General features: G+C 46.7%; 1 protein-coding gene across 1 annotated transcript in view; it reads left to right on the forward strand.

The window, feature by feature from the left end:
• The window catches only part of Armc9 (armadillo repeat containing 9), a 126,482-nt gene that overhangs the window by 46,053 nt on the left and 66,059 nt on the right, over nucleotides 1-14,370 (forward strand). The window contains exons 13-18 of the mRNA XM_032901528.1: nucleotides 901-991; nucleotides 2,536-2,659; nucleotides 4,537-4,676; nucleotides 6,101-6,177; nucleotides 8,575-8,649; nucleotides 13,875-13,965. Of these exons, the coding sequence (XP_032757419.1) occupies nucleotides 901-991; nucleotides 2,536-2,659; nucleotides 4,537-4,676; nucleotides 6,101-6,177; nucleotides 8,575-8,649; nucleotides 13,875-13,965 (598 nt within the window). The remainder of the gene's footprint in view (nucleotides 1-900; nucleotides 992-2,535; nucleotides 2,660-4,536; nucleotides 4,677-6,100; nucleotides 6,178-8,574; nucleotides 8,650-13,874; nucleotides 13,966-14,370) is intronic.

A 14,370-nucleotide genomic window follows, 5' to 3' on the forward strand; every position in this document is an offset into this window, starting at 1 on the left:
GTTAGAAAAGGGCATTGGACCCCCTGGAATTGAAGTTGTTCATGGTTGATAGATAGCTGGCATATGCGTGCTAGGAACTCAACTCTGGTTCTCTGCAAGAGCAGCAAGTGCTCTCAGCTGCTGGGCTGTCCCTCCAGCCTTGCAGCCATTGGTTTTTGAGAGGGTTTTGCTATAGCCTAGGCCGACCTCAAAGTGGAGATTGTCCACTCTTGCCTCCCAGGTGCTGGGCTGACGAGCCTGCGCTTTCACTCTGACTTCCTCTCTGTGTTTTCCACCAACTTCCTGCTGGCGTGGACCTGGTGTGCCCAAGGTCGAGACACTCTGCTACCCTCTTAGGATAATACTCCCTCCCTGCCCCTGTGCTAGGAGGTCACAGGAGTAGCACAATGCCCTGTAGTCGCTTTGTTTCTGTCTTTTGTCTGTCTGTACTGTCCCCGGCTTTGTCCCTCGATCTCCACCTTTTGAGGAATGAGTGGTAGAACTCAGGGGCTTTGTCCCTTGCCCAGTATTGTCATGTGATTGATCTCAGGGCCTGTGTCCTATTTCTGGAACTGTGCTATTAACATTTCTTACTGTATTTAGTCAGTTCTTCAGGATTTGTGCCTTTTTAAAAAGTCCATTTACTATAGTCCTGTCACATTTGAAGGGGGCTGAATTAAATGTGTTTCTCTCATCTGGAAAGCCAGCAACAGTAGCAGCCAGAGGCGCCCTGCTGTTCTAGTTGTGGGTGCACTGTGTGGCCAACCAGGCAGAGGGGCATCTTTTCCTTCCCTGCCTCCTAACCTGTTTGTTTGTCTCTGTCTCTCTCTCTCTCTCTCTGTCTCTCTCTCTCTCTCTCTCTCTCTCTCTCTCTCTCTCTCTCTCTCTCTCTCTCTCTCTCACATCGGTTGTTCCCTGCAGAGGAGTGTGTTGCAACTGCTGCACTCCAAGAGCGAGGCTGTGCGGCAGTACATGGCCAGGCTGGTCAACGCCCTGGCATCCCTGGCTGAAGGTGAGATGTCTTTTCCTAAGCAGAGCAACCCTGGCAGAGCCACCCGGCATCCCTGTAAAATGAGTGTTTTCCAGGACTGCTCAAAGTAGCCCATGTCTCCCCATTTTATTTCTAACATATCTTGTGAAAATTAATTCTTATGCCTAAGTTTCAGAGCAAATTTTCTTGCCTTTGGAGTTTACTTTATATAAGATTTTATAACTCCTATTTAAATTGTTTTTAACTGCATGATAGGTAATACTATTTTTTATCATTCCTAGTTGCCAATATAAGCTTGGTGAAATAAGTAAAGCTTATTCTAGGATTCGAAAGATATAAAAATAAATAATAAAACATTGTCCCTGTGGAACACCAAGCACAGCCTATCTCAGTTCTGCCCAGCTCTAAGCAGTAGGTGTCTTTATTTACCAACCAGAAATAACTCGGGGGCAAGGTCACATACCATCACTTGCATCTAGGCCAGACTCTCGTCTCTGGTCTTGGGGGCCTGCACTGAGCATTATAACACATAGCAAAAGACCAGACCTCAATACAGGGCCCTTACGAAGTGAAACAGCTCAGCTAGTAAAAGCTCTTGCTTATGCCTGGTGACGTGATCCCTAGGACCCACTAGCATGTCAGATGTGGATCCCAGCATCCTAGGGTGAGCTTGTATGTGGGACAGCACTGTACCAGAACAAGAGAGAGCTTGCTTCAGAATATGGTGGAAGGAAAGAACTGACATCTGAAAATTGCCCTTCATGTATATCCCACACCCACACTCCCCCATTCACAGATGTATCCGTTTCACACATACCCAGCATAGTTTCCTTAGATTCTTATTTGTTTGAAAACTCAATTGTATGCCACCACACCCAGCCCCATTTGAGGTATTTTTAATGTGAATAAAAAGAGTTTTCAGGTTGTGAATGCATGATACTCAACAAGTTTATTTAATTCATTATTCCATTCATTTGGCAAACAATTATTACAAGCCAGCATATGCACTGAGATCTATTCCTCTAATAATCCTGTTTAAAATTACTATCTGTCAATGCAGAAACCTACAAAAGGTTAGTAGTGACTTTATACTTATTAAGGTGTCCCAGGTAGGGCCTCCATCAGGCCCTGAGCATGTCTAGAAGGGACAGCAGAGGGTGGCAGAAGCATTTATTCGCTACCTCTCTGTGAAGGCCTGGGGCTCACACACAGCTCCTCTTTTCTCCTTGGAGGTCCTTCAGGGTCAGATGTCACACACTGTGACAGTGGCTTATGTTCAGCTCACAGGAAGAAAGACTTTCTATTGGTTATTCCATCAACCTATCACTGATTGAGGATCCCCTGTGTGTGCACTAGCCTGGTCACAAATGCAATCCTTCTGCCTTGGCTCCCTGAGTACTGAAATTTCAGGCATGACCACCACACGTGACTCAGAAAAAACCACACTTTAATGGTTTCCTCTAGAACTTTCTAGTGTACCCTTTGTAGAGCTTTACTAGAGAGTGGCCTTGGCACACATTTCCTTAGTTTTATCTTTCCTATTTTCATCTCTGGCACATTATTAGGTCGCCTCTACCTGGCCCAGAACACAAAGGTGCTACGGATGCTGGAGGGAAGGCTGAAGGAGGAGGACAAGGATGTCATCACTCGTGAGAACGTCCTCGGGGCCTTGCAGAAGTTCAGCCTCAGGTGAGGGCCATCCCGTTGGTCAGGCTCTGACTTTGAGCTCAGGCTCTGACTTTGAGCTCAGGCTGGTGTGTGTGTGTGTGTGTGTGTGTGTGTGTGTGTGTGTGTGTGTGTGTGTGTGTGTGTGTGTGTTGTTGTTGTTGTTGTTGTTGTTGTTGGTTTTGTTGATGTTGTTGAACCACCACTCACTTATTACTCAATTCTCATGACATCATGGGATGCACATGGCATCTTTCTGCTAGCACTTAGGAGAAGTTAGATGACTTTCCAGACTATAGTGGAAACTTCTCTCTGATCTAAGCTCTGCTGTTCAAGGCTGTGAGGGATAGAGGAAGACAGTACAGTGAATGTACCGTTGCCTTCTTCTAGCTAGTATTGGGCCATTAGTGCCAGCCAGGTGCTTGGCTGAGGGTTAACCCCATAGTGAAGCTGTTTCCCATTATACGTCATGTGACCAGTAGTTCTGTGGGAGTCTTGGCCCGGACCAGGCATGACTTGGAACTTAAATGTCACATGCCTTTTTTAACTGGAGTTACAGATGACTGTGAGCTACCACGTAGTAGCTGGGAACTGAACCCAGGTCCTCTGGAAGAGCATCAGGCGCTCTTAACCACTGAACCATCTCTTCAACTCCTCTCGTTCATTTTGTACCAGATCTAGTGTGGTCTTAGAATAGCTTAGGTGTTCTAATGAGAGGCAAAGGCAGGTGGAGCTCTATGAGTTTGAGGCCAGCACGGTCTACATAATGAGTCCCAGCCAGCTAAGGCTGCGGAGTGGAACATTATTTCCAAAATAAATAATTTTATTTTTTGCATAAGCCAGTTCTGCCTGTGTGCATGTTTGTGCAACATGTATGTGACTGGTGCTATACATATTGGAGGGCATCTGATTCCCTAAAATGGGTTACATATGGTTCTGAGCCGTGATGTTGGTCCTGAGACTGAACATAGATCTTCTGCAAAATCAACAAGTGCTTTAATGGCTGAGCCATCCCTCCAGCCCCCAAAGTCCCCATCACACATGGACAAGCATGGTTTTCACAAATTGGAAGAGTTCTGCAGCCATCACAACCTAACTGTAGGGCATATTTCCCATTTATTTACTTATATGTGTATACTGTGATGGTCAGAGGATGATTTGAGGGGTCCGTTCTCTCCTCCATCATGTGGGGTGCAGGGATGACTCAGGTCATCAGGCTTGGCTGCAGGTTCCCTTACCCATCAAGCCGTCTCACCAGTCCTTAAAGCGTTTCTATTACCACAGGAAGAAGTCTCCCACTAACTGTTGTCATTCTCATTCCACTCCCTGCCCTAGACAGTGACCAATATCCCTTCTGTAGCTCTACCTGTCTTGTGCATGTCCAGTTCATGGAATCATATAAGATGTAATCATTCAAGTCTTCTACCCCAAATTGATTGTTTCAAAGTAGTATTTCTTTCTTTCTTTCTTTCTTTTTTCTTTTTTTTTTTTTTTTTGGAGCTGAGGACCGAACCCAGGGCCTTGCGCTTGCTAGGCAAGCGCTCTACCACTGAGCTAAATCCCCAACCCCTCAAAGTAGTATTTCTGTGAGCAGTTGTCTGGGTCAAGCAAACCAAAGCTGTTGACAACATTTACATATTTGAAGTAGCAGTCTGCTAATTTTAGACATTGACAAGGAGTTTTTCAAAGCGGGAGGCCCTCTTACTGCTCAATTTTTCATTAAGCTATTGTGTCCTTAAAAGGTAAAGAATTTTTATTGTCCCCATTGAATGGGCTTCACAATGGCTGTTCCCCAGAGTCTGTTTTTCTTAGCTCCATTTGACCCCTATTTGCACCATGGACCGCTCGGCCATGAGAAGTCTCTTGCCAGCTAGTTCATCTAATAAGGTTGTTCCTCTTAGGCGGCCTCTGCAGACGGCGATGATTCGAGATGGCCTCATCTTCTGGCTGATTGACCTACTGAAAGAGCCCGACTGCCTGTCCGACTACACACTGGAGTACTCTGTGGCTTTGCTCATGAATCTCTGTCTCCGAAGTGCAGGTTCACAGCCCCCAGTAATCCACCCACACCCATACCCACATCCACACTCCCTGGTGTGGAGCACAGATAGGCAGAGACCTGCCCACGTGTCTACATCCCCACTGAGCCCAGTAGAGCTTGCTTTCTGTCTCCCTCCAGGACAATTTAGGACAGGGCGGAGTAAAGCATTTCTAGCTAGGTATGAAGCTAGGAGTCCCTTGAAGCCAGCACACTGGGTTAACCATGGAAAGCTTTGTATGCATGCAGTGCCCTTCTGGAGGGGAAAGGAACTCCATTCCCATCTTGTCTCATCTTGGTTGCACTTTTCAAACAAAGCAAGTGTTATGATCCCTGCCACTGAAGACAGAGGTGTCCTCCCAGCAGCCTCTGGGATTAAGTTGGTGGCAGAAGCGGTGACATTAAATCATGCTGCCTGCTCATTATTCTCCATCTCCTGGAGATGGAGTTCACATGGCACCACAGACTGCTGCCCACCCATTGGGATGTGGCTCATGGATGCCTGCCTAGCACGAACATCCCCAGCACCACACGAACTAGGCATGATGGTGCCTGCCTCAAACCCCAGCACTCAGGGCAGAGGCAGGTGGATCAGGAATTTAAAGTTGTCCTTGGCTGTACAAGTTGGAGGCTAGTTGGGCTGCCTGAGACCTTGCCTCAAAAACAAAAGCAAATGCAACCCCCTCCCCCACAAACAAACCAAAATACTTACCTACTCAATGGAGATGGGAGTTTTAGCTTCTGAATACACACATCGGCCCTCTCAGACACTGTCACCTGCCTAGGAGATGTCTTAGATGGTGCTTTCCAGCTGGGCTGCCTCCATCCCCTAGGGTCTGTGAGAAAGGAGGCCAAGAAGCCGGATGGTGCAGTTGCTCGCCAGCAGTTCCCACCTCAGGGTCCTGCTGTGAGCCAAGCATGTGCTGCTGCTCAGCCCTCTGCTCTGGGAATAGTCCGTGTGGAAGCCCCAGCTGTCAGCATGCTTGTCAGATCCCAGCCACCTTTCCCTGTCATCAGCTTGCTTGCAGTGTGGCGATGTCTCTGGTGATAAGAATGTCCACCTAGCCCATCATACTCTGACTGTCCTCAGGACCACCTTCTGAGTTCTCAGTTTATGTGGGCTTACTTAACTTTGCAGCTCTCTTTGGAGCAGATGCTAATACTCTATTTTAGTCTGTTTGAGACTGGGTCTTTCTCTGTAGCCCTGGCTGTCCTGGAGCTCCCTATGTATACCAGGCTGGTCTCCAGTTCAGAGATCCCCCTGCCTCTGCCCCCCAGTTATAAATATGTACCACCAAACCCACCACATAATAATCCATTTTAAAAAGGAGAGAACGGAGGCCTCAGTGACATAAGGGACCAGCTCAAGGTCACATGGCTGATGCTCACCTTCTGACATTCATTTTACATCACCTTGCTTCCCACAGGAAAGAACATGTGTGCTAAGGTGGCAGGACTCATGCTGAAAGTTCTTTCGGATCTCCTTGGCCATGAAAACCATGAGGTACTCAGGCTTCTGGCTCCTGTGGTGGAGTGGGGACTATGGTGATGACCTGGGTGCTTGTGACCTCTTACAAGGGGCTGTTGGGCTGTTGCTGCAGTAGACCTATATTCCTTCCTGGTTTTGAGAGTCGTGTGTGTGTGTGTGTCCATGAAGGCCTGGTTTTCATGTTGGGTTCCTTGATTGTTTTCCACTTTATTAACTAAGGCAAGAACCATGAGAGCACAGAACCCAGAGCTTTCCTGTTCAGCTAGTCTGGCAGCCCTGATGACCCCCAGTCTCTGCCTCCCAAGTGCTTCTTTATAGGCACCACCATACCTTCCCAGCTTTTATGGGTTTGCTCTGAACTCAGGACACTCTGCCTGCATAGCAAGCATCCTATCCATTCTGAGCTGTCTCCCAAACCCTCCTCTGGCCATTTTGTAAGTGATTACATCTTGTATAGCTTCTAACATCTCATGCCTTATTTTCTAGTGCTCTGCTCCCACTGAACCAGCCAGGTCCTTGTCCTACCATACTTTCTGATATCATGTATCCTGGCTGCATTCTTACCCCTGTGCCCTCTACTGTTTGTGCCTTCAAAGTAGCTCTGGTGGTTTGTTTGTGCAAACTTAATTTGCATAAGAGATATTGCAACCTAGGACTCATTGTTGACAACCTTCCCTGGCATCTAGGGACTTTTCTGTTGCTTCATAGGTCTCCTATTCTCAGCTTCACTACTGCAGTACTCCCTGGTTTCCACTGTGCCCTGGTACATATCTTATTTCTCGTGGGCAGGGCTTTGATGGCTTTCAGATCCACTACAACAGTTGTCCTCTGTGACTGCTCCATAGGTGTCCCATGGAACCCTATACTAAGCTTCCATGCGATATGTGGTCCTCAGGGCTACCAGCTCAGGTTGCCTTCCAGAATGACTCAATTGCCACCACAGCTGGTGTTATCGTCTAGCTATTTTAAAGTAGGACAACAAATTCACAAAAAACAAATAGGTACAAATGATTCATCTCTCGCTTCTTTTTTTACAAATGTCTTTGCAGAAAATAGTAGCCCAGCCTGGCCAGAACCCTCTATGTAGCTGGCCTCAGTCTTGATTCTCCTACCTCAGCCTTCAGAGTGCTGGGGTGATAGCATCCCTTTGCACCTGCAGCTGAAGCCTCAGCCACAGGTAGACCTGTCTTGACAGATCCAGCACAGGGCATCTCTCAGCAGGCAGGCTTGGCAGGGTTCTTGGGTCAAGAGGAGCCCTAGGTCACCATGTATCTATTCCCATTCCAAGCAGGCAGCTCTGGTCTAGTTCATTTCACACACAGCTGCATCTCCTGACTGACACTGGCAGCTTCAGCAGGTGACATTAGATGCCCATGACAGTTAATGGTGAGCCTTTCCCGTTTCCTACTACAACAGCCGAGTTTTTCACTACTTCAGTCCTGGCTTGATGCTCTCTGGGAGTGTCCTTCCTTGTATTCAACTCAGGCAGTGAGTGCTACAGGAACCACATTCTTCCCTTGACTTAATGAAATGCAAAGGAGTCCGTTCACATCATCAGTGTTGCTAATGCACTTGCTTAAAAGCAAGAGTCCTTGTCTAGTATGTGTAAAGCCCTGCCTTTGATCCCCAATGCTCCATAAACCAGGTGTGGTGTCTGAAACCTAGGACCTGGAAGGTAGAGGCAGAAGAGTCAGAAGTTCAAGGTCACCATCAGCTCTTCTTGGGACAAGCTGAAGCAAACATGTCTGGGAAGAAAGGGAGGGAAGAATACAAATACATACGTGTATTTTAGAAGCTGGAAGAGTGTTAGCTGCAGCAGACAAAGGTCATGCCTATGTACCCTGTGTTAGCTAGCCCTGGTCTTGAAAGATGAGACCCAGAGCCATCAGAAGCAAGGTGCACATAATCGTCTGCACACTAATATCAAATGGAACAGGCTCGAAGGCTCAACCTTACCGTAATTGGATCACAGGGCAAGCTTTAGAAGTGGGTCTGGATTAGAGGCAATGTTTCCTTGGCTCTGTCACTGGCGTCCAAGGACAGTAGCAGCCGATGTGGGAAAACAAGGGCTCTTGGCAATAGCGCTCAGCAAGCAAACCCTGGGAGCAAAGAGCAGACTCCGTGGTGATTCCTGAGTTTCTGCTCTGAGTGACCAGGATGCCAGAAATCACGAGTTAGGCAGTGACACCCAGCAGGAAGAAGGTCCAGGGGGCTTGGTGGATTTAGGTTTGGCTTCAGTTGCAGCGTCCCAAACGAATGGAGGCGTCTCCTGTGAAATGTGCGTTCTGGGTTCTGAAGGATGGGATACCAGCCCTCCCTGAGCCAGACTGTTCTTAAGTCTCACTTCTGATAATTGAGTTGTACAGTATTGGAAAACTTGCAAATGATTTCTCCTTTTTCCTCCCCTTAAAGATCCAGCCATATGTGAATGGAGCCCTGTACAGCATCCTGTCTATCCCGTCCATTCGTGAGGAGGCCAGAGCCATGGTAAGAGGGTACCCTGAACTGGGCATAGTGGTGCACAAATGTAATCTCAGTACTTGGGAGACTGAGGCAGGAGGATCACTGCAAATGTGAGACCATTCTGAACTACATAGTGAGTTTGAGTCCAGCCTGGCTCGTATGAGATCTTCTTGTGAGATCCTGTCTCTCAGAAAGGAAGAACAAAAAAGCCCTGAGTAATTCACAGGGACTCCCAGGACCGTGAATGAGTCAGTACTGTGAGGAGAGAGCCGCCTCCACTTGCTCCAGGGCAGACTTCCCAGAGCTGTACACACAAGATACACTAGTGGTTTCTCTCAAGGGAGAATCTGTTGCTTTCCTCAGAACCTCATGAGGAAATGGGTAAAAATCATAAATGGTAAAAAGCCACAGTGTTGGGGAAATTCTAGCAGGCTTAGTTTTGTAATGTTGGAGGTGTTTCTTGGCAGCTTCTAAAAGTGCCTTGCACCACAATTACTGGTAAGAAGAGTTTTACTTGCTTTGTTTACCTTTCTGCTTATGTTTGAAGTACAGCCACAACGGCTGAGTGATTACCGCCTGATTTTGAGAGGACAGTTGTTTCTAAAGCTAGCCAGCAAAACCGCCAAAGCTTTGACCTTTTTTTCTGATGCCACATGAAACCAGAGTAACTGTGTACATATTAAATTCTGTGGTGAAGGGATTAAATGTGTTTCCATACTCAGAACACGGGAGACCACAGGAACATTCCGCCTACTGGTTTTGTGTTTTTTTTTTTTTTTTAAGAGAATTACTAAATCTTTAGTTGTTTATCTAAAATCACGTCAACAGTTAAACAAGACATGATTCATTTAAGAACCATCTGTATAAACACACCCAACAATGGAACTAAATTGCCTTCCACATTAAAACTAACTAGTATTGAGCGGTGGCAGGATGCCTTAGTGGGTAAAGGCACCTGCCACCAAGCGTGACAACCTGAGTTCTGTTCCAGGACCAGAATGCTTAAAAAGAGCTAATTCCTGAGAGCTGGCTTCTGGCTTCCACATACACACTGTGCGTGCATGTACATGCACCCAGTAGGTGCACCTAGTGGTACTCACTGCTCTGTCTGGTACTGGGACAGGTGCTTCCTCCTACTTAACCTGCTCAGAGGCCCCTGAAGGACTGGCTATAGTTGTGTCTGTTTCCTTACCGGTGACTTGGGAGTAGACGTCTCTGCCTAGAGTCACACTGTCAGGGGTGCACCATCCTGTGTTTGCTTCCAGAGCTTTCCACACCTGTGCTGCAGTGTCTCACACCAGAAATTAAAACCTCTCCCCCTTCTCTTCCCTCTTCCCGTCTGTCTCTCCTGCTCCCCAAACCACCAGGAGTGAAATCACTGTGGCTTTATTAACTAAGAAAGCACTCTACCACTAAGCCACATCCCAGCACTAACACAGTCTTGAGTCCAGTGAGAAATCTGGCCATATTAAATTGTTTCCTCTCATCCTAATACTGTCATCTCAGTTGGTACAAGCTGAGCGTCCCTAACACAAAAATCCAGACTACAGAGGCCAGAGTCCTGGCCCCGCAGTTCAGGAGACTTGCTGCTCTTCTTGAGGGTCCAGTCAGTTCCCCATTACACACATCGGGCAGCTCATACCCACCTGTAACTCCAACTTCCTCTTCTGGTCTCTGAGGGCACACCTACTCTCACATGGATGGCGCACACACACACATTAAATCTGTAAAACCTATGTGTCATCCTAAAGTGTGCACGAGAAGAGAATCAGTGATGAGTGTATTTAATAACATTCCAGTCAATTAAAAAAAGTGTGGAATCTAACATGTTTCAAAATCAGAAACTTTTTGAGCACAGACATGAGCCATAGATGGAAAATTCACACCATGAAACCATTTCAGCTACAAAACAGGTAGGGTAGTGCATGGTCCCAGCATTCAGCAGACAGAAGCAGGATCAGGAGGCCAGTGTGGACTCCACAGTGAGACTGTCTCAAAATAGCACCTGACCGAGAAAGGGTATGGGTATTTATATTGTAGACTACGTAATATAGATATCATATGTAAATTATCTCGAGGCTACATATTGAAGACACATGAAACCGAAACATAAATTTTGTTTAGACATGGGTCCCATCCCTAAGATACCTCTTATTATGTATATGCAGATATTCCAAAATCTAGAAATTGCTAACATTTCTGGATGTGCATTTCCACTAGAGTAGACTTGGCCTTTGTTTTCACTGTTTAACTGTAGCTGGGCTAAGTTCCTCTCTTCTTCTGCTTGGCACACTGTGTCCTCGGAGGCATCTGAGTGGCAAGTGATGCCTCCTCTGTCCTTCCCAACCCCGTGATTGTCCACGGTTATCTGAAGTGCCCAGCTATTGCTTTTAGGATGAAATATGAGGTTTTGTTTATTTTTGGAGGCAGGGTCTCCCTCTAGCCCAGGGAAGACTAGAGCCTTTGGTCCTCCAGTCTTGGCCTCCTGAATGCTAGGATTACAGGGTGACATGTGCCGCCACACCCAGAGGATACTGTTATTTTTTATGCTTTCTCAGTTCTATAATTTAGATTAAACATTACCTTCTATATGTGGTTTTAAAAGCTATATGTGAGATTTTTCACTGGCGTGTTTTCTGTGAGGTGTCCAAGCAATCCCCCAACTACACGGGCTGAGATGTTTGCTTTCCACGCTCTCACTAAGCCGGAGATGTAAGGACAAGCATCAATTGAACTCAAGTGATCTATAAAGATATGAGCAGATATCACAGAATTGCCTCTGCAAAAAAAAAAAAAAAAAAAGAGAGAGAGAGAGTTGTAAGAGTTCTTTGTCTCTGGCCGTACCTAAATTCTCAGTAGCCATTGTGGTTAATGGCATGTTGGGGTCTAGCACCTGACTGTCCCCTAACGACAGAGACCCCTAACTCACCCTCATGGGATAGAAGTGGGGAAGAGACCGCTGCATGAGACAGAACTGTTAGCCCTTCTGGCAGCCAAGGACTAAGGCAGACTGTGGTGGAGGACCATAGGATGAGCCCAGATGTCTGACTGGCCCCACAAGAGCTGCCATGGTCTCTCAATCCTTTGAAACACTCTGTGCTTGCCTCCAAGACACCCATCAGTCTCCTCTGTTCCAGACTATTCCTCAGTGGTCTACTCAGCCTATGCTTCTGTCCCATCCTCCTATGGAATGCTGTCCTCCAAGGTTCTGGTCCAGCCCTCAGGTCTTCTCACTGTACCCATGGGAATACCTCCTTTACTCCAGGGCTTCAACTGTGCTCTCTGGCATGAGCTACACCCATCCCTCCCACCACTCACTCACCCACTGTGGCATCCCCTAGAAGATGCCATTGATTAGGTATGATTTGCAAAAATGAAGTGCACAGCTTATATACAGTTGCATACAGGATTTACATTTTGACAGACACAGACATCTACATAAGTAGTCCTAGTAATATAGCTTGTCTTTGGGAAGAGTTGAGCAATTTGAGTGAGGTAGAATGGGGCCTGACTCAGGGAGCTAGAATCACAGTCCAAACTCCATGTGATCCAAGCTATATGGACTACCTTTGAGTCCGTTAGAACTATTATTGCCTCAGACCTTTTTTTTTTCTTTTTTCTTTTCTTTTTTTCAGAGCTGGGGACCAGACACAGGGGCCTTGCTTGCTAGGCAAGCGCTCTACCACTGAGCTAAATCCCCAACCCAGGCTATTTGTAAAGAGAACATAGCTAGGCATGATGGATCTCACCTCTAATCCCAGCCCTTAGGAGACAGGCAGGTGTATCTATAGTGAGTCCCAGGCCAGCCAGGGCTGCATACTGAGACCTTGTCTCCAAAATAAGTAATAAGTAAGTAAATAAATAAAAATACAATAAGGACCATACTAGCTCAAGGGCAAGTGTTAGGCATTTTGATGAGTGTTTTGCCTGCTAGTGAGTCAGCCTCTCTGAACGCCAGTTGTTCTGTTTTGGGTTCCTTTTTAGATATGCTTCCCCTCTTGGTGCCAAGATAACCTTGTTTGATCCAGCACAGTACATGCACACATTCCAGTGCTGTGGGGAAGGAGGAGAGAGGGGGTTGCACTGTGCCTATGTTAGGTTCTTACTTCTAAGTTTGCTTTAGTCCTCTTAGAGTGGAAAATTCTGGTGTCCTTGTGTTACAGTGCACAGTGTAATAACTATCATTTTGTGTAGTTTTATGTGTGTAGATGCTTCACCCGCATGTATGTGTGTGTACTGTTTGTATACCTAGTGCCCAGGGAAGCCAGAAGAAAGCATAAGATACCCTGGAGTCAGTTATAGACAACTGTGAGCTGCCATGCTGGCCCTTAAACCTGGGTCCTCTGTAAGATGAATAAGGACTCTTAACAGACTCTCTCCCGCCTTATCACTCCGTCTTTAAATCTTTAAGTAGGCCAGATAGTGGCCCATGCCTTTAATCCCAACACTTGGGAGACAGAGGCAGGCAGATCTCATTTACATTCAAGGCCAGCCAGGCTGTATTGTAAGACTCTGCCCCCCAAACCACAGAAATGTGTGTTTATTTGGGTGGTGGGGCAGCATGCACACAGGCAAGTCTTCAGGTGTTGGTTCTCCCTCCTTGTTTTGAGGCAACGTCTCTTGTTTCTGCTGCTTTCCTTCCTGTTCCAGCCTTACAGTCCTGCCGCCTGTTGTCTCACGTGCACGCTGGCCACACCTGGCTTTTCCCATGGGCTCAGGGGCTGCAGTCAGGTCACCGGGCCTGCGCAGACAGTGCTTTCCCCCTGCCTGGCCAACTCCCTGGTCCCGCCATCTTTCTCCTGATAGGATAGGAATCTCGACTAGTTGAAGAAAGCTTCTATTTGTTCAAAACATGTGGCTCAGCTTTTCAAAGATCATAAAGGACCCTAAATTCAGAGGGCAGTGTGTATAAACTTAGGGGAAACATAGAAAAGAAATCCTCTCCCCAAAGTACATTCCCACACTAAAGGCAATGGTGTAAATGCACCCTGAGTGCTGGCATCCAGGCATCCAGTGCAATCCAGTGATCTCTTCTGGGTCTTTTTCTGAGTGTATTATGTTATAATTAAGTCGGGATAGTCAACCAAGAAGAAAACAATTTTTCACTGTTTTAAAATGAGTGTTTAATACCAAGTAGATAATTTTTATTTTAAAAAACCTTTTCCCAAAATAAGAAAAAAAGTACCTTTGGTAGTAAATGAAACTGCATCACTGAAAGTGGTCCCTCACATCCTCTTTTCACGGCCTAGGGAATGGAGGACATTCTTCGATGCTTCATCAAAGAAGGCAACGCCGAAATGATCCGCCAGATAGAGTTTATCATCAAGCAGCTGAATTCCGGTCAGTCTTGTCTCTGTCTCACCCTTTGAATTGGTACAGGCTTTCTCACAGAGGGTTGTGATTGCTGCCTTGGGTATCGTTCAGGAGGCTTGAGTCAGATATGATAGTGCGCTTGTAATCCCAGCTCTAGAGGAGAGGCTGAGCCATCATGAGTTCAGGGCCAGCCTAGTCTATACAGAGTTTAAGGCCGGCCTAGACTGCATAGCAAGACTCGATTTCAAAAAATAGAAAAGAGTCCCCAACTCCGAAAAAAGAAAAGAAAAGAAACCTTCAAAGAAAGCAGGGAGCCAAGTTCAGCACATGAAAGTTCAATAGGACTGTTTGACCCGTACAGGGCCGGCCCCAGGTATCTAGTACCAAACACACACACGCTCACACACACACACACACACACACACACACACA

The sequence above is a fragment of the Rattus rattus genome, chromosome 4, assembly GCF_011064425.1.
Source record: "Rattus rattus isolate New Zealand chromosome 4, Rrattus_CSIRO_v1, whole genome shotgun sequence".
Classification (NCBI taxonomy): Eukaryota; Metazoa; Chordata; class Mammalia; order Rodentia; family Muridae; genus Rattus; species Rattus rattus.